Source organism: Martes martes (assembly GCF_963455335.1).
Source record: "Martes martes genome assembly, chromosome: 6".
Lineage (NCBI taxonomy): Eukaryota > Metazoa > Chordata > Mammalia > Carnivora > Mustelidae > Martes > Martes martes.
The window spans coordinates 41160064-41187821 of record NC_137893.1 but is presented as its reverse complement, the minus strand read 5'-3'; the positions used below and the strand labels follow the sequence as shown (position 1 = coordinate 41187821).

The following is a 27758-nucleotide window of genomic DNA, read 5'->3' as shown; positions in this document are numbered from 1 at the left end:
AACTACCAGTTTTTCAAAGTGGCTGTCCCGTTTTACATTCCCACCAAAAATGGATGAGAATTCCAACTTCTCCACATCCTCACCAACACCTATTTCATTCTAGCCGTCATAGTGGATGTGAAGTAGCTTACTGTACTTTTAATGGGCATTTTCCTAATGACTAATGATGTTCAGGCATCTTTCCATGTTTATTAGTCATTTGTACATCTTCTTTGTACAAGTATCTATTCAAACCCTTTGCTGTTTTTAAGTCAGGTTATCTTTTTCATTATTGAGTTATGAGTTCTCTAGATATTCTAGATACAAGCCTCTTATAAGATATTTCATCTGCAAATATTTTCTCCCATCCGAGATTGTCTTTTCACTTTATTGATGATGTTCTTTGAAACACAAAGGGTTTGTTTTGATAAAATACTTGTGTTTTTGGTCTTGTATCTAAGAAACCACTGCCTCACTCATGGTCACAAAGATTTACTATGCTTTCTTCTAATAATTTTATGGTTTTTGCTCTTAACATTAAGGTCTTGGGCCCATTTTGAGTTGTGTTTTGTATATGGTGCAAGGCAGTGGATATATAACTAACATTTGCTTATTTCTCTCAGAACAGAGGATTGGCCCCAGTGGCTCAAGCTCAACACTGTGGAAAGGCCCCAGGAGGCATCTGCTGTCAGATTAGGCCAGAGAGCTCAATGGGAGTCTGGTTACACACAGCCTTATAACCTGCATTAAGGAGAGGAGCCTATCTTAGGAGACAGAATCAGATCTGCACACTGGAGAAGACTCTGGCAGAGTGGTGAGGAACAGGGCAAGATTGGAGACTTGTTAGAGGTTACTGCACTAATTCAGAGGAGATGAAGGCTCATTAGGGTAATGGCAATGAACACAGAGAGAAGTGGTAAGACATGAGAGAATATTTAAGGAGGTAGAATGGACAGAAGACCGAATAACATAAAGAATACAACCTGTGGTCAGAACACGGTATGAGTAAAGTCACTGGTTTTATTGAGCAGCTCAAACTAGGTCTGAAGGCAACTGTTCAAGAGGTGTTCCAAACAGCTTCTGAGCAATGTACAGCCTCCCACAAGGCTTAAACAGCACCCATGTTAATGTACACATTAGTCTTTAAGAGTCAGGTTCACTAAATGCATTCACTTATCATATACTTGCAAATAATGCAACAGTACAGGCTTTTCAGTACTTCAGCTTAGAATTCTGCTCAAGTAAGTCCAAATGTGTGAGGTTTGCCTGTTTACAGATTGTGGTCTATAAAAATGGGAGGTCTCAAGATACCAGGTTTATTCATAGCCAAAAATAACAAGATTTCTTATTCTCCTGAAATAGGAAATACTATATTGCTATAGTCAAAATGATAAACAATTTTAAAGGCTTTTTAAAAAATTCATTGAGAATTTTGATGAAATCCATTTATTTCAGTAGAATAAAACAATAAGCAGCATGAAAATGTAAAGTGCTACATAAAAGCCCCACAATACATAAAATTTGAAAGCTTTCATTGGCTGAAACAGTTACAGGTGAAAGAGACATTTTGTTTGAGCATGCTATTTTAACTACCTTGATATGTACTCATGTGCTTTGTTGGTCAAAGAAAAAGCCATGAATTAACTTAAATCTGAGGACTGGGGGAAGGAGTCCTAAACCTTTACTAATCAGATCACACGCCTGGTTTTGTCCTTACACTCTAATTAAAGGGATAAACCGGGGCTTTAAAAATAACAGTTTTCTGAAGTCTCTTCAGGTGGCATTCGAGTAAGAATAGCCCCAAAGATTGATTTTGCTCATCGGCTCCACGATGGGGATCCGACTGACAACTTAAGGATTTTTAGGTAGCATCTGTGAGCCGAAAGGGAAAGAACAAAGAATACGCCACTTTCAGATATGTATTATCAGCGCTTAAAAAATGCCAACACAAACAAGAAGGTGGCCTGTCAGTTGACAGGGGAGGGAAGAGAGGCAAATCAGATAGAGAAGGACCTGCACAGCGCAAAATCGTCTTGGCTTAATCAGTCTTAAAGTATTGGTACACCCCATGGAAACATGTAACAAGATCACACAGATCCAGAGGCCGGCTCAGGTTTGACTGGGAGGAAGTGGAGGGAAGATTGTTCCTAGCACACGATTAATCTCAGCATAGGCTGAGAGCGGGGAGACTTGCTGCTTCTCCGGTGGTAACATTATCTGGTCTTCCCAGGTGGGTCAGTGACCTCTTGCTAGGAGACCACTGAACCAATATTTATAATATTTTTTGTTCCAAACCAAGACTTCAGAATGTGCTTTCTCATGGCAATAAAGTTATAAAATGGTCACCTATAATCTTCCTGACAGAGGAGGTCCTCATAAAGTCCTTGAGCTTTTTAAGACTTTACCAACTTTGGCTGTAGATATAACGAAACAATCTGTAAACACTTTTAAAATGCTAATTTATTCAAGTTTAAAACAATTCTATATTATATAATAGTATACAGTATGCTCTTATTTTAGATGTGGACATAAAGGAAAAATGGCTATTAGATGAAAATAGAAATTGTGTCTGATAATTAACAGAACAAAAGTCCATTGCAGCAGTAAAAATTAAATTTGCCTTTAATACCATTTTACAAATTGTTTCTATCTTGTCTATAATTTCAGTTAGTTAAAACTACATTAAGGACTTTATGAACACCATCCCCCAAAGTATTCAAAATACATTATGGACTTTTTGGACTTGTCTAGAACCTGAACGCCATTTACAACACTGAGTTGTAAACAAAACAAAATAAATAACTCACAAATGCACTTTTAGAATATAACCTATTTGAAAGCAGGGGACTGCCTGTATTTAAAAATTAAATCTTCATTAACAAATACTCTTAAGAGGGCCCTCAATGCTATACTGAATGTGCTGAAGGCAATGTTTTTCTGTGATTATATGTTCTCACCAAGCATTATGATGATAAAATTATCTGCCAGAATCCGTGGAGCTAGCTAGCACTAACTTATATACTGATTTTGCACTGAAAATTATTTCTTGGGCTCTGATTAAGTGGACAATTCTAAGGAAAGGTTTTTCTAATTTCTATCACCTTTACTTGGGCCCTGAGCTTTTCTATTAAAATGGTACATGAAATATTTCAACATTATACATATTCCTAGAATAATTAAATTTATAGTGATTACAAAGCTAGGCATATAATGCCTCCAAAAGAGATATAGTTCAAAGCAGAGCAAACATTAAAATCTGAAGATCCTTCCATTTGACTTCTGGAAGGAAACCAAGTGATTTCCTGGCTTGGACTCTTCTTTCCTTAAAAAAGATCTATGGAGGACCGTTTCCTTTCTTTCTTTGTAAATCTTGTGTGCATTTGGGAGAGAAGGGGATAACAGCATATCAAAGTGGTTACAAAGCATTATTCCCTCCAAATAACATCCAATAACAAAGATCTCATTTCCTCATAAATGTTTGACTGAAATAGTTACTTTCACTGAACGACATTTAGGACACAAAGTAAGTCACAGAATGGGCTTCCCAATATATCTCCTATGAATGACATTCTCACCAAGCTATTTGAAGAGCTCTACTTTCCCTTTCCAACTCTTATCCCTATATCATTCTACATAAGTAGAAACAGAGTACTCAATAAATGGTATTGAGTAACCAGTAATACTCACTGGAACTTAAAACATCTTCTTTAATCCAAAAATTTCAAAAAGAGTCATACAGAAAAGTAACACAAATTTACATAAAAAGAAGCTGAGGCATGAGAAACAACAATAAGTTATTTCTCTGTAAAGCAGGTCATATGGTGAGACAAGGGACTTTGACTTCCAGTCCCTTAAACTAAGCAGACACAGTCTGAAAGTCTAGCTATATCTATACTGAATTTATAAGGATCAAAAAAGGAATGAAGGGTAAATACAAAATAATCTTTTTGTAAACAATTCTTAGATTATACCCAATGCAGAATGTTTAATGAAGCAGTTGAGTCACAGCTCTTAAGACACAAAACAATATTATAACTCAAAGTCAAATATGTACTCATTGGCCAGATATATTCGTCGGAATATAAGAGCTGCCAACGCCAAAGTCAAGATGACAATCAGAACCGCGGATCCGCCATGATCGGTGTGGTTGTCTCTTGGCTGCTGGCCCTGGATCACATCTGGGGAAGTAGACGACCTTCTTTGACTCTGCTGCTGGGCTCGGCGTTGTCGAGGGCTCATGGAGGTATTCTTAACTACAGGCTGAGCAGGTTTTTGAAGAGATGCTGCTGAGGGGTTCTGGGCTCCATACTAGGAAATTTTAGGAAACTTTGTTTGAAACTGGCAAAGAAAACTTGTATATATTCCTGTTATCTATTCAAGAGTACAAAGAATCTCAGAGCATTAGAATATGACTAAAGGCAAAACTACCCAGAATGATCTGAATGCTGTAACTACTCATTCTCCCAAATAAGCCAACAACACAACTTATTCTGAGGACGCATCAGGCAGAGGAGGACTTTATCAGGAACAAACACGATGAGGACAGAGTTCAGCCATCTGCTCTGGAGATGGCTTTCTACTCTCCCTTCAGGTGTAACTCCAGCAATATCTGTTAAACATCCGGGCACCTCACTTCTTGCAGGAGAGCCAAGGAAAGAAGCAATCTGATTTCATTTCAGCTTGAAAGTTTGCCAAACTAAATGGCAAAGAGTTTCACTCTCAACAGTGAGTGTTGACCTCTCATGAACCAGGTCTCTTCCAACATTATCTAACTGCATCAACATGCTGCTACCAACAATCATACAGCATAGGGAAGAATTTCAAACCATACGTTCTCCACAGCAGTACAGTTATAAAAACCAGATATGGTTTCCAAGCCAGGATTATCTTTTCTTTTAACTCCTGTCAAATGAATTAAGCACAAGTCTTGGAGAACCCTTTACTGTCTATTTGAATTGTTACTTTATGTATGTAAAGCATACTTTGGCACACTAGTTGGCTCCACAAAGCACAAGATACCAACTGCTTTCTATTCTTACAATGACTGCTTGGTCAAGGATAACCACAATGTGGTACCACGTGATTCAAAACCTTAAATACGGTTTATAGATAAGAAAGCTCTACAAAATACAAATTCCATTTTATTTCTATAGACCCCTTAACTCTACCTCTAATAACCCGATGGCCTTTAATTCTTTTACTGAAAACACCTTGAGCTGGTTATATTAGCGCCAATACCCTTTCAAATAAAAAATAAGAATGCATGTTTTCTTCAGAATAACTTTAAAAAGTGAGTAAATATAAAACATTTAAACTACTTTCCATTAGAGAAAATTTCACTATCTAGAAGGGGAAAAAAATCAAATAATGTAATTCAAATAATTTTTTAAAAAGATTTTATTATTTATTTGAGAGAGAGAGAGAGAGAGAGAGTACAATACAAGCAGGCAGGGAGAGGGAGAAGGAGAAGCAGATTCTCCACTGAGCAGGAAGCCTAACACAGGGCCTCGATCCCAGGACCCTGAGATCTGACCTGAGCCGAAGATAGTGGCTTAACCAACTGAGCCACCCAGGTGCCCCTCAAAGTTTAAAAAAAGGAAGAGGATGGGCTTTGTCCTGGCAACAGCTATAAACATTAGGGAAGAAACTGCTAATGTAAGTTACCTACAGAAGAAATTACACTTTAAATCTGATATTCATTTCAACATTAAAAGGTGTGAATAATCTGAGTTTCTTAAAACTGTCCTTCGGGGGGCGCCTGGGTGGCTCAGTGGGTTAAAGCCACTGCCTTCAGCTCAGGTCATGATCCCAGCGTCCTGGGATCGAGCCCCGCATCGGGCTCTCTGCTCAGCAGGGAGCCTGCCTCCTGCTTCCTCCCCTCTCTCTGCCTACTTGTGATCTGTCTGTCAAATAAATAAATAAAATCTTTAAAAAAAAAAAAAAAAGGAACTACTGACTTTAAATAAAAGTCAATGCCGATACTGAATTAGAGCTGCGTGACCTTGGGACTTCAAACTCCAAGACTCCCAGCAACAAGGAGCTCTGAAGGGAGCAGATCCACAAAGCAGCAGCATTTTAAGAGGTCTCACACTGTCACAGACATTATATGGGATCTTAATAAGCACTCATTGGGAAGAGCTGAATTATATAGCAGCTGATACAGCAACATTCCATTTGAAATCTCCCATTCTTCTAACTGCTCTGCCAAGAAGCCAGAAGTGTCTGATTAAGCAGAAGTGCTAAAGGCTTACAGGGAAGGCTCTTAAGGAAAAACATGAAGGTGCTGTAAGTCCAGAAACCAGCAAAAGAGATTGATTCTATTTTAGATTTTATCTTATACGTGTTATTTTTTCCATTAGTTTGAGGGGAGAATACAATGCCCATATACTTGACTAAAACAGGGAGCCTTAGCATTACTCGGCTGGCTCTATCACTTTGGAGATGCAGGACCTTAAGCAAATTATTCAGCCTAAGACTCAGCTCCTTCATCTGTACGGTAAGGATAATACCCAATTCTGTAGTGTAAGGATTAAAAGGAGTAACGATATAAGGTGCTTAGGGCACGCAACTGTTGATTAAATGCTAGTCATTATTAATACTGTTACTCTTAATATGCCCTTTGGAGACACTACATTTAGGGTTTGTTATTGTTTTTTTAAGATTTATTTATTTATTTGAGAGAGAGAGAGTACATGCAGACACAGGGTGGAGAGGCAGAGGGAGAGAATCTCAAGCAGACTCTGGCTGAGCTCTGAGCCCTACTGGGGGCCCATTCTTACGACCCTGAGGTCAGGACCTGAGCAGAAACCAAGAGTCCACTGCTTAACCCACTGTGCCACCCAGGAACTCCACAGATTAAGATTTTTAAAAAGTCATTACTTAGGAGAGTTCTGCAGACCCCTGTTGGTATGATTAGTACATTTTAGGGGCACCTGGGTGGCTCAGGCGGTTGAGGGGCTGACTCTTGGTTGCAGTTTAGGTCATAATCTCAGGGTCTGAGATCCACTCACCCAAGGGGCTCCGACCTTGGGGAGGAGTCTGCTTCAGATTCTCTGCCTTTCCCTCTCTCTATCCCTCCCCCACCCCTCATGCATACCCACTCTCTCTAAAATAAATAAAATCTTTCAAAAAAAAATTTAGAACAATCCATTAAAACATTGACTTTAGATGATATTTTAGTACATGCACTTAATGGAAATACTTTATAGACATACTGCTTTAATTAGATTTCCATATTTCAGGATCCTTCTGGCTACATTACTATTACTGACTAGCACTGAGACATCATAAAATTCTAAAATTTTTCCTATTTAAAACAACCCCCCCAAAAAAAAACCCAAAAAACCAATCCCATCAAGGGAAAATGGTAACACCCGAAGGTTACAGACCCAGAGGAACCTAGATTGCTTGGAGTTTAAGGACTAATTGGACAAAATTTTGGCAGTTCACATGAAGTTGGCTTTAGCATTTTCAAAATGCTGTGTACAATTGGTGGTAGGACTTCTAAATTTTTGCTGTTGACCTAAACTTGTCCAAATATACCTATTGCTGAATGAAGACTTAAGTCATACCAGTTTCTGTTTCCTTAGTTAAGATGACCTGACCATTTGGGGGAAGGTAGAAGTATATGATGTGTATTTAACTGAATTAATTAAAAAAACCATCAATCACAAATAATTCCCTTGTAATACATAAATTTTTCTATAATGATCTAGAATAACCAGCATCTGTGAAGGAGTTTTGTGTTTGCTTTTTAATACAAAATGGAATGGCTTATTCAGAACTTCAATACCTAGGAAGAGGGAAAAAAATCTGACAGACTGGAATAACATAAAACTACCATCAGTAATTTCCTCATTTCTACACAGCTAAAAAAATCTGCATCAAAAAGCAACAGATGGCCTGATATTATCTGCTGTATTTAGACTTTGGGCAATCTCTCGCCCCCTCAAGGCTAAAAAAAACATAGCTTATCTGGGATTTGATGTATAACATTTTAGTGAATTTATATTACACTTGCATGTAAAGCAGCCACCCCTAGCCAAAACCAAGTTTCAATTACGTCCATGGTGATCAAATTATATAATTATACTCTGAGATAATCTGTATGTAAATATAACTAAAAGCTTAACTTGCAACTATAGCAATTGATTACTTCTCAGTGTTTTAACCAGAATTGGTATCAATGACCTGTATCTATGAAAAAGAATTCTAAGTGTTATGTACTTTAATATCAAAATGCACACCTGAAACTAGTGTAACATTGTATATCAACTATACTGCAATAATAAACACTAAAACAAAAATCAAATCAAACCAAATCAAACTGGAAAATATCACTGTAATAATATTATTGGTTGTGCAATGTAATTTACTTAAACTTCTTAATTTCTTTGCCTGTATTTCTAGTATTTTTTTAAAAGTGCCAATCCTAAGATTCATTTATTCAATCAACAAATACATATTGACCCACCAATTATATACAAAGCACAAGGCCAGGCACTAGGGATACAGTGCAGTAAAAAGAGAGCTCTGAGCCTCAAGAAACTGACGTTCTGGGAATACAGACAATAAATAATTAATAATAAAATAAATTACAAGTAGAATAAGTATAACTGCAATATACAAAATACAATATAACTTGACACAGATATAAGAGACTCTAGACAGATTTAAACACACCATAAATATCAGGAGACTGTCCTTTTAGATGAAAAAAGATAACCACCCTCCCCTCTTGAAATGAGATGGTTCCATTTTTAACTAAAAACTAAAAGTAGGAGCGCCTGGGGGCTCAGTGGGTTAAGCCTCTGCCTTCGGCTCAGGTCATGATCTCAGGGTCCTGGGATTTAGCCCCGCATCGGGCTCTCTGCTCAGCAGGGAGCCTGCTTCCCCCCCTCTCTCTGCCTGCCTCTCTGCCTACTTGTGATCTCTCTCTCTCTGTCAAATAAATAAATACAATCTTAAAAAAAAAAAAACACCTAAAAGTAATCTCAATTTTTTAATACTTCAAAATTAATTTATAATAGCCCTCTGCAATTCATAATTACATGGGGATCATGTAAAAACGATTTAACTCTCAGCATCGGCTTTTTCCTCATACCCTCATCTCCAGTCCTCCAAGTACTTCCTCCCATGCACCTCTCCCCTTCTCTCTCCAACCTACTTCTCTTTGCCCATCTCACTCTCTGAAAAGGAGAGAACAACCACTCAGGACCATTCAGTCCCACATTATACTAACTTATTCCTGAGGAAAAGGCAAATCTGTATTTGCCAGCTTCTATTTCAATTTTCCTGACCCTTTAAAATACTCTCTAAAACTGTAGAGGTGAAAAGAAGATGTAGCTACTCAACCAAACAATGTTACCAAAAAGATATTTCTTTTAATATATATAAAGAAAATCAGTATTTTCCCCCCATAATCCTACTTATTTAGCAACTATCCAGTCAAATTTTCTTAATCAATCTCTGATGACCTATACCCACCAATATCTGGACAATAGGTCAGGGAAGAACTAACAAGACACATAGTATTCATTTAACCTTTCATTCAACAATTATTTATTGGGCACTTAATTATGTGCAAGACAGCACTGTCCAACAGAACTTTCTGAGATGATAATGTTCGATACCTATGCCGTCCAATATGGCAGCCACCAGCCACAGGTGGCTACTGATTCCTTGAAATGTGTCACTGTGACTGAGGAACTGAATTTTAAATTTAGTTTAATTCTGAATAATTTAAATATAAATTTAGATAGCTACATGTGGCTAGTGGCTACAGTACTGGGCAGAGCGGGTTTGAGGCAAATCTTTGGCTCTAGTCCTTTATTAACTGAGAGTTAATGCAGCTTAGCAAACCTGCTAAAGAAACAGTGCCTATTTAGAAAGTGGCTAATGGGATGCCTGGGTGGCTCAGTGGGTTAAAGTCTCTGCCTTCGGCTCAGGTCGTGATCCCAGGGTCCTGGGATCGAGATTCACATCAGGCTCTCTGCTCAGCAGGGAGCCTGCTTCCTCCTCTCTCTGCCTGCTTCTCTGCCTACTTGTGATCTCTGTCAAATGAATAAATAAAATCTTAAAAAAAAAAGTGGCTAATGTGTGTATATTTTGTTTTATTCAAAGTGTAGTGCTATAGTGCTATACTGTAACTAACTTTTCAGAGAAATCACAGAATTCCAGAGAGATGACAGGACCTAAAAATTATTTAGCCCAACCTCATTTAATAAGAAAAAAGACCCCCAAAGTATGAATAATTTGCTTAAGATAATCTGACTCATTAGAGGGAGAGGTGGTCAGGAGAATCAAAATATTCAGGTATTTCATCTGGAGGTCTCCTCCTATTGCAAATAATGATAATGATACAGACACACATATATGTAAAAGAGAAGAGCCATACCGAGGTACTGGCCGTAGCACCCTGGAATGTTGTAGGTATATCATCCTGTAAATCATTTAGTGAAAAAGAGTGGTTTAAGTCCGGGTCAGCGATAGTCTTTCCAGATGAATTGACTTCTGCCTAAAAAGGTACACCCAAGAGCAATGTTAGAACAGGAAACATACAGAATAAGCCACACCTACTAATCCTCTGTTGGACTTATTTTAATTGCAATTTAATATCAACTATCAATCAGTTAAACCTCAAGCACTCTGGTGTCTGAGACTGTGCTAGGTATTTCAGGAAGAAGCACAGACAAAACCTGTTCTCAAGGAGCTGTTGCTTGGTGAAACACAAAACTAACACCCATGGTTCATAATCCACAATTCCAAATTAAGTTGCTTGTAACTTCCAGGTGAAGTGTGACATGTGAGGTTATTAACAGTCTTTATCCCACATTACTGTAGACATTCCCAGGTTTGCTGAGGGAATGTTAATAGATATGATTATGGGGTACTGCCCCAGATCCCACTGCAGGTACTAAAATATGATGTATGTTTGGTATTTTCTAAAATCCGAAATTCTTGGGGCGCCTGGGTGGCTCAGCGGGTTAAAGCCGCTGCCTTCGGCTCAGGTCATGATCCCGGCGTCCTGGGATCGAGCCCCGCATCGGGCTCTCTGCTCACCAGGGAGCCTGCTTCCTCCCTTCTCTCTCTGCCTGCCTCTCTGCCTACTTCTGATCTGTCTGTCAAATAAATAAATAAAATCTTTAAAAAAAAAAGTTAAAAAAAAAATAAAATAAAATCCGAAATTCTGATGTACAAAATACATCTGGTCCTACGATTTTCAGAAAAGCAATTCTAAGTACAGAAGGAATCCTCAGAAGGAAGAAAATAACCAACACTTATTAAGTACCTCCTCTTCTAGCCAACACAACGAACAGAAGGAAAAATTTCTTGCAAGAACCGGATATGAAAGGACAGACGGGATGTAAGAGAGGTGAATAGGGAGGAAGCAGCATGCTAACTGATGCAGGTTGACATTTTTTAATAGGGCTAATTAAAATCCAGAAGCAATTCTATGTTTGAGTAAAACATATGTAGAAAAAAAGGACATAAGGGAGATATACCAAAATATTCACAGCAGTTATTTCTTGGGGATGGGATTATATATGATTGTTATTTTCTTCTAAATTACTCTATCTTCTAAATAATAGTTAAAATTTATTAAGTATCAGGGCCAGTTCTAAATACAATACACTTACGTGAGTATTAGTTTAAGTGAGTATTATATCCCTTAGTCCTTATAAAAATACTACAAGATAAGTAACATCATTATTTACAGATAAGAAAAAGGTACAGACAGAGTGGCCAAGTAACATGTCTGATGTCCTACTACCAATAAAGAGCAAAGCTAGGATCCGAACCCCAGCACTGTGGACCAGAGTCCAAGCCCTTAACCACTGTGCTGGACTCCTTTGTGAATGTATATTATTAGTTTTGGAATAAGAAAAACTTATTTGTAAAACCTTATTGCAACAGAACGATATTGCTTTACTTTCTATCCAGAATTTGGCAGTAAACAAAAGGGTCACATAGTTAGAATTTATTCACGAATTTAGAGTACCTTAAAACTGATTTGTCTAGCCAGTTCCTTGGCTTCTTGGTCAGCTTGGCTTGAATCACTTCCAGATTTTAAAGGCAACAGGACATCCTTCATGGCACAGCCACATCCCTCACAACAGAAATCTTGTGATCTGGTAGGAAATAATTTTTTTGATGGGTATAAATCCAATACCTGAATGTCAATTCAAGATACTCAAATACTGAATGATTCAACTGAAAATAAAAGAACCCTGAAAAATTCCATATCATATGCATCTACATACATACATCTATAGTTATGGCACTATTACAGTTCTGAGACAAATACACGTTAGGTTGGTGTTAAAAAAAAAAAACCACACCAAAAAACTCATGTTGGGGCGCCTGGCTGGCTCAGTCAGAAAAGCATGCAACTCTTGATCTCAGGGTCATGAGTTCAAGCCTCATAATGGGTGTGGTGATTACTTAAATAAATAAAACTTTAAAAAAAAATCTAACAACAAAAACTCATGTCAGTTATATCTCAATTTTTAAAAATCTAAAGTTAAAAAAATAAAATCCAAAAAAATAAAAAAATAAAAAATCCAGGGCTTAGCTTCCACTTTTTTTTCCAACATACTATCTAAAGAAAACTAAGCTTTAGAGCTATACAACAAAATATATACAATGTCTAACTACACTGTCCTCAAGATCACACATAACAAAACTATGTTAAGCCTGTGGAAAAAAGTCCATTATAAAATTTGAATTATATTTTAGCTGAAACATACATAAAACAGTAAAGAAGCCACCAAAAATAGAATTTACAGATATTTCTAGGGAAAAAATTCACAAGCCCTATTCAACTAAATAGCAGTATAACTTATGCTAAGTGAAACAGGTCATTCAGAGAAAGACAAATACCATATGATTCTACCCATATGTAGACTGTAAGAAACAAAACAAACAAGTGAAGGGGGGGAAAGAGAGAGAAGCAAACCACAAAACACACTCTTAACAATGGAGAACAAACTGAGGGTTACCAGAGGGGAGGCGAGGTGTGTGTGGTGGAGGGAGAGCCAGTGGAAGGGCAGGGGTGCAGTTAAACGGGTGATGGGGATCAAGGAGGGCACTTGTGATGAGCCCTGGGTGTTGGACACAAGTGATAAATCACTAAATTCTACACCTGAAACTAACATTGCATTGTATGCTAAGTAGCTGGAATTTAAATAAAAACTTGGAAAAACACAAAAATAAAAAAAATAAATAGCAGTATAACTTGAAAGACAGACAACTCGTACAAAATCCAAAGACTCTGAAATGTATCACTCATTATATTAAGTAGACTCAAGTTAAATCTGTTAATCAGACTACTTCCCAAGTTAATTTGTTTTTCTATAATTTCATTTTCCCCTTTGTATTCCAGAGGTAGCCAAAAGTGCCCTAAAGTCCACAAGAGTGCTAAGGATTTATAAGACTGGAAGTAAATATGTATAATATATATAAGTATATATGGTTACATTGCTGAACTTTTCATAAAACTATTTGATTCCCATTTCAACATAAGAGAAGCCTTTGGTCTTTAAGAACATGCTGTTTAAATTTATTAAACAACTTCATGTAAACAAATATATATAAAAGTATTGTTAACTTAGTACTTGTTGCTGAATATTTGTGTTTCACCAGAAGCAGCACAGCTGTCCATATGCTTTTAAGAGTCAGCTGTATCCAAATTATTTGCATTAAAGTGTGTCCACTCTTAACTGAGAAGCCAGATGAAACTTAAAGGGGAAGGTTAATTTTTAATATATTAGTTTATCCACAAGGACAATATGTTACCATGGACTAATGCAAAACCATGTTTTTAAAAAGCCTCTATCATAGACTAAGAACCTAGAGTATATACACTGGCAAGTCTAGAACAAAAAAACAAAAGTTCTTTTTTTCCTTATGCATGAAATGAACTGGATAAAAGTATCAAGACAGAAAGCCAACCAAGAAAATCAAATAGAAACAAATGCTATATATTCAAGTACATATAATTTGTCAGTAACAGCTGCTGTAAGGTATATCCCCAGAACCTGGAAATAAGGTTTAAAAAGAAAAGCTGTTGATGAAATCTAAGAGTCTATCAAATCTTTCAGGCACTAAAATCTGTTTGATTTAACAAATATCTACATAGGACATAGGGCGGTGGAAGGGTAAGATATACTATAATTTAATTAACATAATATGTCTGAGAAGTGACAGAGAGCAGAGTCCAAAGCAGGAAAATGATCAAGATCAAGAATTACAGAAGTAAGTGACTTTAAATACTCTTCCTCCTCACCTCACTGCAATTTTGGAATCTTTAACTTTTGTTGAGGGTTGGGTCTAGTATTCTAGGATTGGAAAGTACCTTGATAGGATTTCTTATAAGGTCTCTTCGCTATGCAAACTGATTAAAAAATAAACTGGGGGGGGCGCCTGGGTGGCTCAGTGGGTTAAAGCCTATGCCTTTGACTCAGGTCATGATCCCAGGGTCCTGGGATCGAGCCCCACATCAGGCTCTCTGCTCAGCAGGGAGCCTGCTTCCCTTCCTCTCTCTGCCTGCCTCTCTGCCTACTTGTGATTGCTGTCTGTCAAATAAATAAATAAAATCTTTTTAAAATAAATAAATAAATAAATAAACTGGGTTAGAAGTTGTTCTTAAAAAAAAAGAAAAAAAGAGACAGAAAGAATTAGTTCTTGCACTACTCAAAGGAGAGGCTACTCTGAATCTGATGACTAATCTGGGTTATACATCGCTTCTCGGCCTTTTGGCTAAGATCAAGTGTAATCTGGGTTATACAGATAGAATGCATCTGAAAAAAATGAGAAGGAAAGACCACTAGGAAGCCATAATTTAATAAAGAAAATCTCCTTTACTTTATTCAGGATTATTTATTGAGCATTTGCTTTGAGCCTAATACTGTAGATGCTAAGATAAAAGTGGACTCCCTCCCTACCCTCAAGAAGTTTTTAATCTTATGGAAAGCTACATATAAACGATTACGTTGGTTTTGGTTTTTTTTTCCATCTGTAATTCTGCCCAAGTAGAGACAAATGATCAGAACTGTTTTCTAGGAAAAGGTATCTCCCACTGTAGGCTGATATTACCAACTACTTTCTAAAACTAGACAGCATGAAACTAATTCTTTAGACTCTGGTCACCCCTGAGTAGTAAACTGCTACAAATGAAATCCTAAAACAGCAAAACTAGACTAGACCCTGAAACCAAGGTAACACACAAAGTAAGAGACTGAGCCTATCCCCTATCAGCCATTACCCAGAATAATATTTAAATCTTAACAAAGAATGAAATGCAAAACTTACTTTTTGGCAAGTGCTCTTCTTTCCTCTGGTGTATAATCTAGAGAACCTATGGCTCCCTCTCCTTTTGTTGGCATAAACCCAATGATGGCTAGTAATGCTGTTCTTACTGGAATAAAAAGTAAACATCAATCTAAGTTGTTTTGTAAAAGGAACTGGGCTTACTCTGGAAAGAGAAAAAAAGACACACAGGCTTTCACTGAAGAAGTACCGGTAGGGTGGTTGTATTAACATGATGGCAAAAATAAGACAAGGAAAGAATTTTTATTCTTTATTCAATAACAGCAAATTATTCAAAACAGCTTCCAGTCTCAAGAGGGTGTTATACTTTATACTTATGAATTGATTAGAGTTATAGAAGATTTATATTCACTTGAAATTAATACTTACTACTCCATGAAGGCTGCCAAGTTTCAGGATGATGTCCCGAGATGCTCAAACAGATTTTCTTGCCTACTTCAAATCGTCCATTAGCCTTAGGAATAAACAAGACATTTTAAAAACTATGTATGTATTTAATGTTTTATACTTTGTAAGCATAAATATATTTATATTATAAATAAATAATTTTAAAAGAAAACTTGAAAAGAACATAATCTCCAATGGGATACGGATTTTTGTCTTCTTATAGACACTCTACAAATACTTGTAAAACAATAAAAGCTATTTTTAGAAGTTGCAGCACCTTTCTGAAATCTAAGTAACTGACGTATCATGATGTCCTGATGTCCTCCTCTGAGTATAATACTGAGCTAGGCTCTGTGAGGGGTCTAAAAGAGAAGACAGGCAGAGGCTAGGAAAACCTAAGGACCTGGTGTTACCTAAGTAGACAGTGGTACAGGCAGCTCTAAGACAGCAGTGATTTTCATAAGGATGATGCAATTTCATAAGTCAGGGATACAAAACAACTTCAAGAGGTAGGAGAGATACAGAAAGACTTTTGTATTTGTTTTGTTTTGCTTCTTTCATGGTTAGAAGATAATTAGACCTACCTGCAAATTAAAGGAAAGGAGGGAAGGAGAGCTTAATAAGAGAGGAATTTACTCCGAATGAACAACACTCCAGGAAAAATTAAAGAAAATTGGACCAACAGTTTTCCTTCACAAGGAGCTGAAATATGTGAAGACAGAAATTCTAAATTATAAATGGTAATAATAAACTAACATTTATTGAGGACCTTGTGACAGTTCTTATTTTCAGAGCTGTACGTAAAAATGAGAAAACTGAAGAAAAGAGTGTAAGAAAGGTGAGAAGTTGAAGGTGATGATGTGATTAAGAGACATAATAACATTAACTACCCTTTCCTGAGTACTTACCAAGTGCCAGACACTGCCTAGCACTTTGTATCCCCTAATTCATTGAATCCTATCAACCACACTATGATAACTGTACATTCATTAGCATCAATAATTCCTCAGAATTATTTTTTTGGGAAAAGAACTGTACTATCAAGTTCTGGTCCCTAAAGACAAAATTATAACAATGTTCTGCTTTATTTCTTAATGAAAATGAGTCTGCTAACCATGCTTTCCAGTCACCGTGAAGAGGTAAATCACAAGCATTCCAAAAAGCCAAGAATTCTTACCGTTAAAAGAATAATGCTTGGTGGTTTCATGGGATATTCTGGGGGCAGTACTATTCGTCCATGATAAACTCCTCCATCAAAATCAGAATCTGGGGGTCCTCTAACTGTGAAGTGCCATTCAAAAAGGTTATCCTGAATAAAAACAATAACCAGCAAAGAATCATTAACATTAAAACATTTGATCATCTTTATTAATGAGTACCAGAAATATTCCTGGGTGAGAAAACTTAAATGTTTCACATTATTATTAGAATAGTTTCTAATGCACAAAATATCTCAAGTATAAAAGTTATAAATAAAAGCTATTTAATCTAGTATTCATGTCCCATGAGAGCTAAATCTTTTTTTTAATCTTTTTTAAACAAATGCATTTAAAAACAGCTGAGCAATGTTATATATTCATAAATTAGACTACAGATTTAATTAAACTAAATGAATCCTTTAATAATCAAATAATTGCTGTAAATGTGGATTTTAATAAACTTTAAAAAATTATCCCTCATAGATGCTTAAGAGCATATTTATTGATAAATAGTCAGTAATGTTAATAAATATGCTATCATAGTCTTAGGGTCCCTGAATACTTTATAGTTTACAGTGTGCAAAATATTTGCACATATTTTATTATATTTTATTTTCACTATTATCATGGAAGCCAGACTGAGCACATTTAAATACCCTCCTTCTACAAATGAGAAGACTGAAAGGAGATAGAGATGTTTGTGCAAGAAGCCCAGACTAGCTGCAGGGGTCCTTTCCAACCATAAAGGGGTCTTCCAAACCATAAAGAGTTTGGGGTTCTTCTCATTACCCTCTCCCTCCCCCATACTCAAAACCTAAAACCAATTTAGCATCTGAGATCATTTTATAGAGACTGGAAATTTGCTCCTACTATGTCGGATTCTGAATGACTAATGAAATAAATACTAAGAAAATGCAGGGAGTAAAACATACCAATAAACCACACCAAACACATCTGTAATGACTCAAAGCAATGAAAAAAAATCTTGAGGAATTCATTTAAAATATTAAAGTATTAAAATCCACATGCAAAAGATGGAAACTAACCTCTAATGGCTGTGCATGGTAATGATCTGTTGGATCTTTCAATTCCGCCGCTTCTTTCATTAAACGCTTAACAGCTAAAATAAATTCACAAGATAGAGACATTTAAAATATACTTTTTCAAGAGATTAGCACAGATTAACAAACCTAGTGAAAAAGTTCCTACTTCAGTAAAAAATGTGTAGAGGACTAGCTCAACTGAGTATGGTAAAAGTTTAATTATGAGATAAGAGTATTAATTAGATAAGGGAAGGACATGGTAGCTAGGCATTAGAAGAATTATATATTAAATTAAATATTTCGGGCAGTACTATTTTTATTTAATAAGTAATTACATATGCTTCATATGTGCCAGCACTCAAACATTAACTCATATAATCCTCAAAACAATGTTATGAGATAGGTACCATTTTTATTCCCATCTTCCAGACAAAGAAACTGAAAACATGGAGAGATTACATAACTTGTTCAAGGTCACACAACTAGTAAATGACAGCTGGGATTCTAACACAGGTAGTCCAACTCTATCTTGTTAAAATGCCTATATTAACAAAAATGTGCCTTCTGGAATTCATGCTCATGAACAGTAGACACAACCCCCCCACCACATCCTCCACCTCTTGGGAATTTCCACCCACTTTCGTGCATTAACATAAATGGGAATCTCCAGAGGTCACTGAATCTCCCTAGTTCTAAATGAAAAAAAAAATTTTTTTTTGGTAGGTCCCATGCCCAGTGTGGGGCTTAAGCTCACAACTCTGAGATCAAGAGTCTCAAGCTTTACTGACTGACCCAACCAGATGCCCCTTGAATTCCTTTTTGAAATGACTCTTCGGCTTAATTAAAACTGCCAATCCACAGACCCCATAATTTTCTAAGTCCACTTACATCTATATTCACTTCCCTCTTTATCCACACATATGGCTCTTAGGAGTTTTTTCATAATCCCCTAATAAAATGCAATTCTAGCTGACCCAACCCAACCATGTTTTTATTTGGTATCTATACCCAAACAGCTGAGCGTTACTGAAAGGAGGGGTGGGGAGCAGGAGTCACAGAGGCAGGCACATTGATGCCATTATAGAGTTATTATCAACAACCTCCAGTGGGACACATGCCACCTAATGTCTAATTTCTAATGTCTAATTTCTCTGGTAAGCCCACCAGCCCACTCCAACTAGCACCCCAAGACTATTTCACACCTGTTTACTCCTCATCTTATTCCTCTTCCACCTCTTGGAATTAATGGCACAGCCTTTTACTTCCACAATAAATGACTGTTGGCAGCCTATCACAACCTACAATCCTATCTGTATCTGTACCCTCTTTCCTTTCCAGCTATCAAAGATCAATCCTTTGATCCCAGCCCCTCTCACCTCAAGTTTTAGGTGCTAAAAAAAGTCAGGATACTGGTGTAGAAGAGCAAAGCCAGGGGAAAACCGGGTAGCCCAAGCTCCCCAAAACTCTGCTTGAAAACCAACTGATGTAGTTCAATATGTGCTTTAAAAAAAGTATGTACCAGGTAGGCACCTAACCTGAGAGCAGACAGAAGAGAAAAGGGGTCATGTACAGATCTGAAAGAAAGACAGTAGGAATTATGCATGGGTATGAAAAGGCAGAGGAAACAATAAAAGTAAAATATATGGAAGTACACATTGGAATGTTATGGGGAAAGAGGTTAACTGAGAACACCTGCCACACACATACAACCAAACAGTTCAGTATGTCAGGACCTCTGCATAAAATTTCATATTTTTTTGAAAGATTTTATTTCTTTGACACAGAGAGAGAGCACAAGCAGGGGGAGTGGCAGGCAGAGGGCAAAGGAAAAGGAGGGTCTCCACAGAGTTGGGGGAGCCCGGTGTGGGACTCGATCCCAGGACCCCGGGATCATGACCCGAGCTGAAGGCAGTTGCTTAACCAACTGAACCACCCAGGTGCTCCCAAAATTTCATATTAATCAAGAGTTCCTAAGTGGGGGGAAAAAGTTAAGTCACTATCCTATTCCATAATTACTAATTCTTTTCCATCTCCTGCACTGAACTAGGTCCCCATAAGCACAGACTTTGTTCACTTGATCAAAGTATTTGAACATCAAATATTTATTGAGTATATACTAGATGTTACACTACGACCAAAATAAAATATAGTTTTGGTTACCAAGGAGCTTGTAGTCGTGGGACAGGCGGTGGGGGAAACCAAAGAAATAAACAAAAGCCTCGTATCTAGAACATGATGGGTGTGTGTGTGTCTCAATATGTACCCGTATGTTTGTTTTTAATTTATTTTTTAATTAATTAATAATTAATTTTTAATTATTCATTTAAGAGAGAGAGAGCACGAGTACATGAGCAGGGGGTGGGGGGGGTAGGGCACAGGGAGGAGAACCAGACTCGCACCAAATGGGGAGCCCAATGCAGGGCTCAATCCCAGGAACCCAGGATCATGACCTGAGCCAAAGGCAGATACTTAACTGAGCCACCCAGGCACCCCTACCTATACGTTTCTTATCAAGCATTTGTCATACTCCTCAGCTTGCAATGCTGTTCCCAGTCCCACTCCCTGTCTCACTTAGACGGGCTTTAAGGAACTTCCTCAGGAGGGTCTCCCTGACACCTTCCCTTGTGCATGCTGAGGAATGACTAGAGATTCCCACCTGGACAGATAAAAATTTCTAAGGCATCCTGGAGGGGAGTGGAGACCAGAAATACTCTCCAAGTTATTCTAATGGTCAGTCAGGTTTGGAAGACACTACCCTAGAAACTAGATTGAGTCCCCTAAAGTTCTTCTCACTTGTAATTACCTAACACCAGTCTTTCCTGCTAAACAATTTCCTTGTTGCAGGCTCCTCGGGGCTTAGCACACAGTAAGCACTCAAATATTAGCTTACCTGAATTTTCCTATTATCCCTCCAAAAATCTCTTTCCAAACATCTGATTAAAGGCAATGGTTTTCAAACTTATTTGACAATAAGATAAAATCCTTCGTTTGAAAAAAAGTTTAATGAGAACCTCTATATGTTCCATGGGACCCTTCGATAGACTAGGTTGAAGGGAGTAAACAGCTTGAAAGCCCTTCCATGCTGGCTTCTTCAACCAGAACAGCTCCCTTAGAACAAAGATGGAAAAACCCCGATTTAAAGCCACACAAAAATATCATTCTTTCAAATTAGTATTATTAGATATAAATAAAATCATGGAAGCTGTTATGAAGGTAATTTGGCTGCTGTCAGCAACCAAAGATGCCATAGAGATTTTTTTCCTTCATTCCTCATCAGCTGGCTGAATGATTAAGCTGAAGAACAGATTTTATGTCATTTCATCCCCTTACCACATTTTCTCTGCCTCTTTCCCACTCAGCTCAGTTCAATAGGAGAGAAGAAAATAAACACCCAGCAGTACCTAGATATTACGAGAGATGTAAGAAAGGGTCAGAATTGACTTAAGAATGTATTTAAAGGGGGGAAAAAAAGAATGTATTTAAAAGAACATACCATGTGAGAGCTAAAGCCATGTAGCCAAACAGAGGTAATATTAGTCTAGTGTTCTCATGATCTTTTTTTCCTGAAATTACATATATTATAAACGCCTTAGTGCAAAAGAATATGGACTCTGAGTTAGGCTGCATTAAACTTCTGGCTCTGACATTTTGTAGCTCTAAATCCTTAGATAAATCACTTAATTTTATTCTTCTTCAATGTTTGTACCTTTCGAATGGGAGTCAATAATTTCTTCATATAATTCTCCTTTCCTTCCTCCCCTCACCTCCCCCCATCACAAGTTATTAAAGTCAGAAACAGATTGGGATATAAGGCTCTTCCTTGGTTCAAAACCAGGCTGTAAACATATGTAGTTGGCTTCATGGCATGGCTCTCTGGTTCCCAAGCAGAAATATTACTTCCATGGAATAGCTAAGTTTCAAAATACTGCCTGGCAACTGGGGCTAGTGCATAGTCTGCCACTCCTGATACTCTCCATCTCTAGCTATCACATAGTCAGGAAGTTCTTTCTGATCAGCTCCTCTCTTATCTCTTTGCATGGTTATTCAAGGAATTCTTCTACTATGGTGAGATGAGATGTGCCAGGGAAGGGAAAGAAGTGGGGAGCACCTGCATGCCTGCTCTTGTTCTTTCTTATGGAGGCCATATGATCTCTCTAGATCCAGGCTCTAGGCTCCAATGGGCCCAGGCATTAGCAATCTTCCCATGCCCAGGCTCTACCTCACTAGGCTTATGTTGGGCTTTGGAGACAAAGCTCTAGCTAAAGAGATCTTTTACAGGTCACTGTCTCTCATGTGTCTACTTTCTCTTGGAAAACAAGTATCTTAATATAAGCAACCTCCAAAGCATACATAAAATGCAGGAGGCAGGTATACTGAGGTTATGAATGCAGTGTCTGCCCCCCAAGTGCCCCTTCCTGCTCCCATAGTGAAGGCACTTAAGCAAATGTTTAAGGACTAGTGTTTCGACCCAGAAAGACCCTACAGAGGTACCCATTCAACAAACATCTAAAGAATGTCTGAGTGATGGAGACAGAAGAATAACCAAGACCTGCTTCTTGCCTTCAAAAAACTCATAGCGAGAAAGATATGAAAACAATTACAATACAAACACTGACTAAGTGTGTACAAATACAGGGACTACCTTATAGTCTACCTAATAGTCTGCCCAGGGTAGCTGAACAAGGCTGAACCTTAAAGAAGCACGAAGAATGGGAATTTCCAATGGATTAAAGGGAAGCCATTGCAAGCAGAGGTTCCAACAGGGACTAAGGCATACAGGTGAGAAGAGTGGCTCCATCTGGACAGTCACTTGCAGCAAGATGGATACATGGCAAAAATACAAAGGAGATTGGGGGGGGGGGGCAAAGGAGCACAGTTGTGGGAAACTAGGTTGGTGAGAAAGGCAAACAAAGATCAAATCATGAGTGGCCCTGTAGGCCAAGCTAAACACTTTACTCTGAACTTTACCTACAGCTATTAGAAAGCTACTGAAAATCTTTCAATTTGAGGAGTGATCAAATCAGTTTTGCTTTATTTTATTTTACTGGATCTGGAGACAACAGTGGCCGAATAAATAAATACTTGTCTGCGTGGACTGGTGCCTCTGTGTGTGCATGTGTGCGTGTGTGTGTGTGTGTGTGTGTGTGTTCGTTCCAGGCTAGGGGGTGGAGTAAAGACAGAAACCAAGAGAGCAAAGATGGTTCCCACAAGTGCCTAGTTGCTGTCAATCCCTGCAATAAGGGATGAGGTACAAGTTTGGGGTACGAGACTAAATTGATGAGTTTGGGTTTTTATTACCTCATAGAGATTTTTTTCAGTCTGTGGGAAATCTGGGTGAAGATGTTAAATCACCAGTAATTCACATTAAGGGCATGGATAGGTCATGCCCAAGTTTTTGGTGGAGATAGTGGGTGCCTTTGCACCGATCTCATATGCACCAATCACCTGCTAAACACACCCACAGGCCTGTCTGAAGAAAGCTCCCACAGAAGGTTCTTTATACCTAGATCTCCCTACTTTGTACTAAGAGACCCTACTACCTTGGCCAGAGCAGACCCAAAAAGGGATCGAGGAACTTGATGCATAGCAACTATTGACAGGCTAAGTCAGAGGCTTAGGAGGTGGCTCCATAAAGAGCTCTGCCCATAACCACAAGTCCATTCCAGAAAAATCACAAAGAAATAAGTTTTCCTAATTACAAAGTGAACAAATTACTATCCACATGCTAGAGCACTGGCCCTGAACCAGTTATGTGTATTCTCTTAATTGTACGATCCACACCTCTAAGACAACTGCACATTACAGAGAAAAGGTTCTGTACCTTCCATTGTGCAGTGCTTTTAAACACTTTTTTCCACATAGGCATTACTCTAAAAATATCACAGGACTAAGAATAAAACAAAGGAAGGAAGCATTTTCACCATGCCTCCTAGCATTTCTAGTAAGTGCCATGTATCATCTAATTCACCTTCACCATGAACTCCAAATGATCCACACAGTAACAACAACAAAAGATCTTAAAAAATCATTTAGTGTAGAACAGCAATACCACCTTTGAGGAAATGATACCAAAAAGAGGAAGCAATTTATAACACAGAGGCATGTTGACCAAAGCTCAGCCAGCTGACAGATCATATACTTTGGAAGTGTACAAAATTCTGGAGAATTTTGAAAGCTTTTCATAACCTCAAATATGAGAACCTATCAAACCTGAGCAATGTGCTCTAACAACAATGTCTTGGGACCCACCAGTTCGCCATTCTAAACTGCACTATTACTTTTATTTCCATTAGTCTCTGGCATTCCACTAAGGTCCTCAGCTGTCCTAAGGAACTTGGTACCATGTGACCAAGGAGTCACCATACATTTTTAGCCACGTAGTTTTACTTAAATCTATGACAATCTAAACAGTTTAAGCATTCTACCATCTAACCTTAAAACTAAGATTTTCTTTCCCTTTCTCTTTTAAATCCCTTTCTCCCCCAGGTGTTCTGAAGAGATGGGCAGGGTGTGGGTTGGGGGGGGGGTCCTTAACCCACTGAAATTGAATTGTATAAATGCATTTCTTGGAAAGCCCACAGCCTTCACCAGATTTTTAAAAGGAGTCTATGGACCCCCCAAATGTTATGACCCATTCTACACACTTGGTCACCTAAGAACACATCTCAGCCTGACCGCACTCAAGCTCACAACGCTCTGTTCAATCAATATCCTCAGACTTTCCTGGAGTTTCTACATATTAAGTATTTTTTTAATAAGAAATTCACAATGTCAGCTCTTTCCATAAGGATGCTAATCTTGCTGCTTCCTACTGAAAGGATGCTTTCTTGGAAGGAAAAAATAAGCAGCAGCAATATTTGGTCAAACCATCACGAATATTCTAGGATTATCATTTAGAGCTTAACTGTGGAGTTTCTCCCTCCTGACAAATTTATCAAGGTACAGATAGTATAAATACCATTTACAGACCCTAGTGATTCATTTCCAGCCTGCCTTAATATGAGAGAGCTGCTGACTTTTCTTGTATCTTTATACGGCACCAGAAAAGAACTTGAAGCTAGGACTGTTCGGGCTATTCTGTGAATGAAGCAGGGGCACGAAATACAGGAAGTGTCTATGACTGAACATAGACATATATCATGTCAGCCGTCATGGCAAAAATCATGGTTTCCTCTAAAGTACACGGCTCATCTAACTAGTTTTCTTAGCTCTTTGGTAAGCTGGTTTAGTACAGAATCTTTTCTCTAGGTCTGTAATTCCATTTGCCCCAAATGTTGCAAATGGGATATTTAAACAACCAAATCCTCACACGCAAGTGAGTCAAACAGCTAATAAAAGTCCGGTGGCAGCGATGAAGGGATAACGACGGTCTGGGCTCAGGTACCGCAGAGGACTGTTAACTATTACCCACCGACATCACCTTTACACCTGTTCTCAGGGATGAGTTCAGGACCCAGCACTACGCGCCCAACATGAGGAAAGGGAAAGTCCGGGTGCTGCGGGGAACTGGCGGGTACCCACGACTGGCGGCGGGTGCCCGCCCGGCCGCCCTGCGGCCTGCACCATCCCGGCAGGCGGCGGTCTCGCGTAGAACGCGAAACCCCGAAGCGGAGCTGCGAGTGGCGGCGGACGCTAGGGAACCGCAGTGCCGGGCACGGGAGCCCAGGGTCAGTCCGCCCTCCCCGGCCCACCCGGCGCCGCCGCCCGCCGCCTCCCGCCCTGCTCACCCGGGCTCTTGAGGTTGTAGCGGGTTTCCATGGCGGTTCGCTGTCCCGGCTACGGCCTCCCGGCCCGCCGCCTCCACCTTTCCGCGCCGCTGCTGCCCGGGTGTCAGCGCGGCTCGGGCCGATTGGGCCAGGCCGAGGGAGCCTCCGCAGACGCCGCCCAGCCCGGGCCCGGACTGCAGGCGGGAGGTGTGTGGGGGTGTGAGCGTGCGGGCGGGGCGCGGGCTTCGCGATGGCACCGCCTCCTCCGCGGCTCCCCCCGCCTCCCTGAGGGCCGGGCAGGCGCCGGCGCCGGCGGGGGCGTCGCTGAACCGGGCGCCGGGGCTGGAGGTCAGCCTCCTCGTCTGGCCACGGGCCCAACCCCGCCGCGGTCGCCGGGTGTGCGTCACCCGCCCTCGCCCGGGTTTTGTGAAGTTGCCCTGACGTGGCGGTCGCTTCGTGGCAGTCGGTCAGCCCTGGCGCCGGTCACTGCGCGATCGCCGCTAGGCCCGCTAAGGTCGCTCCGGGGTCTGCAAAAGCAGGCGGCGTCCCCGTCTTCCTCTCGGCTTGGGCCCGCGGAGGCCGACCTTTCGCCCGGCCCGTCCGGGGTTCCACGGCGCTCGCGGGTATAAGGGAACTGCGCGGCCGGAAGCCGCCCGGCCCTACCCGCTGCCGCCGGGCTCCGGGACCCCCGGGCTGAGTCCAGAGGGGCCCGGGGCCTGGCTGCTCGCGCGCTGCACCGCGGGGTCCTGGGCCGCTTTGTTTGGGAGCCAGGAGCTGATGGGGGTAAAGAATAGCAATCCAGTGATAAGGAAATTGAGTAGGATTTTTATAACTTCCTTTTTAGTAATGTGATTGGGTGCAAGACACTTTTAAGCATTGTGGGGGGTTGAAAAAAGAATTATAACTAGTCAAATAAAACTGAGGGAAATACATTGAATTGGGGGGAAGCATACAATCTTAAAGGACACAGTACATGCTTCGTTATGGAAAAAATGGGATTCGGACGAAGAAGCCTATGGGTTCTTGAAGGCTTAAGGGAGGGGTGAGAACTGAGGAAAAGAGGGAGGTGGGAGAATGAAAAGGGAAGGAAGGAATTCTAGGCGAGATGAAGCAGGGTTAATCTAGTTGGGCCAGTTATATTTCATTATATACAGAGTTGTACCAGCAAGCTTTTGTAAAGAATGAAATTGAGATGGAAGGGAAGAAATGGAGGATATCTAAAATAAAATTGGGTGGTATCTTTCAAGCCATTCCATGATGTTGTTTTCTGAGAAGCAAACGGATAATCCGAGTGGCTGAGGTACGAAAACAAAGCCAATGTGCTGCTTCATTCATTTATTCATTCTTTGTGTTAAATGTTCAAATTGTTTAACACTTGACAGTTCTGCAAAAGCCTGTGGCTGTTGCAATAGGCCTTACAGTAAAGAGGCTTCTGAAATAGGTACCATCGTTCCCATCTGAGAGCTAAGGAAACAGTTCTGGAGGCCTAGGAACCGCTTGGTTACTCAGCCTCCAAGTCAGTCAAACACTGGACGCTATAGTCCTCTGGGGCTCTCCTCACCTTTTCTTCTTCTGCATGGAGACCGTGACGTTTTTCTTTTCTTTCTTTTTAGAAGACACCACCACCTCGTCTTTTCCTTGGCATTGAAGGGTTTCAGGATAGCACCCCACCCCCACGCCCAATGTGCCACTTGGCATATGGATTATTCTGAGCTGAAGGCACTTGAGACACTGAGAGTGCAAAAGAAACTTTTGTCCCTTCTTCAACCACATAGAAGATTCTAAATTGAGAGTCTTTCCAGAAAAAGGATTATTAGCAGAGATAAATCTTATCTGAGTGACCCACCTGTATTGCAGGGCAGACATCTAATTACCAAACATCTGTTCTCCTTACTGTCCATGAAGTGTTTTCCTTTCCAGTGAAGTTCCAGGTCCCTAGCCCCTTCGTAGTTCGGGATGACGTATAGATCTCATTTTGCCTGTCTTTGGAGTTTCCATGTCTGTATGGATTCCCTGTACCTACACTATTAAATTTATCCTATTTATCTATCTCATGTCAATTTGATTCTTAGTCCAGCCAGAAGAACCCTGAAGGGGACAGTTCTTGCTCCCGG

General features: G+C 39.5%; 1 protein-coding gene across 1 annotated transcript; it reads right to left on the bottom strand.

The window, feature by feature from the left end:
- Window positions 1–966: 966 nt before the first annotated feature.
- UBE2J1 (ubiquitin conjugating enzyme E2 J1) lies at window positions 967–25835 on the bottom strand. The gene is made up of 8 exons (XM_080805857.1): window positions 25666–25835; window positions 17942–18015; window positions 16874–17005; window positions 15679–15763; window positions 15292–15397; window positions 11981–12110; window positions 10376–10495; window positions 967–4287 (listed from the first exon to the last, which is right to left on the bottom strand). The coding sequence occupies exons 1-8, from the start codon at window positions 25694–25696 to the stop codon at window positions 4009–4011; spliced, it is 957 nt and encodes a 318-aa protein (XP_080661983.1). The 5' UTR covers window positions 25697–25835; the 3' UTR covers window positions 967–4008.
- Window positions 25836–27758: the final 1923 nt, after the last annotated feature.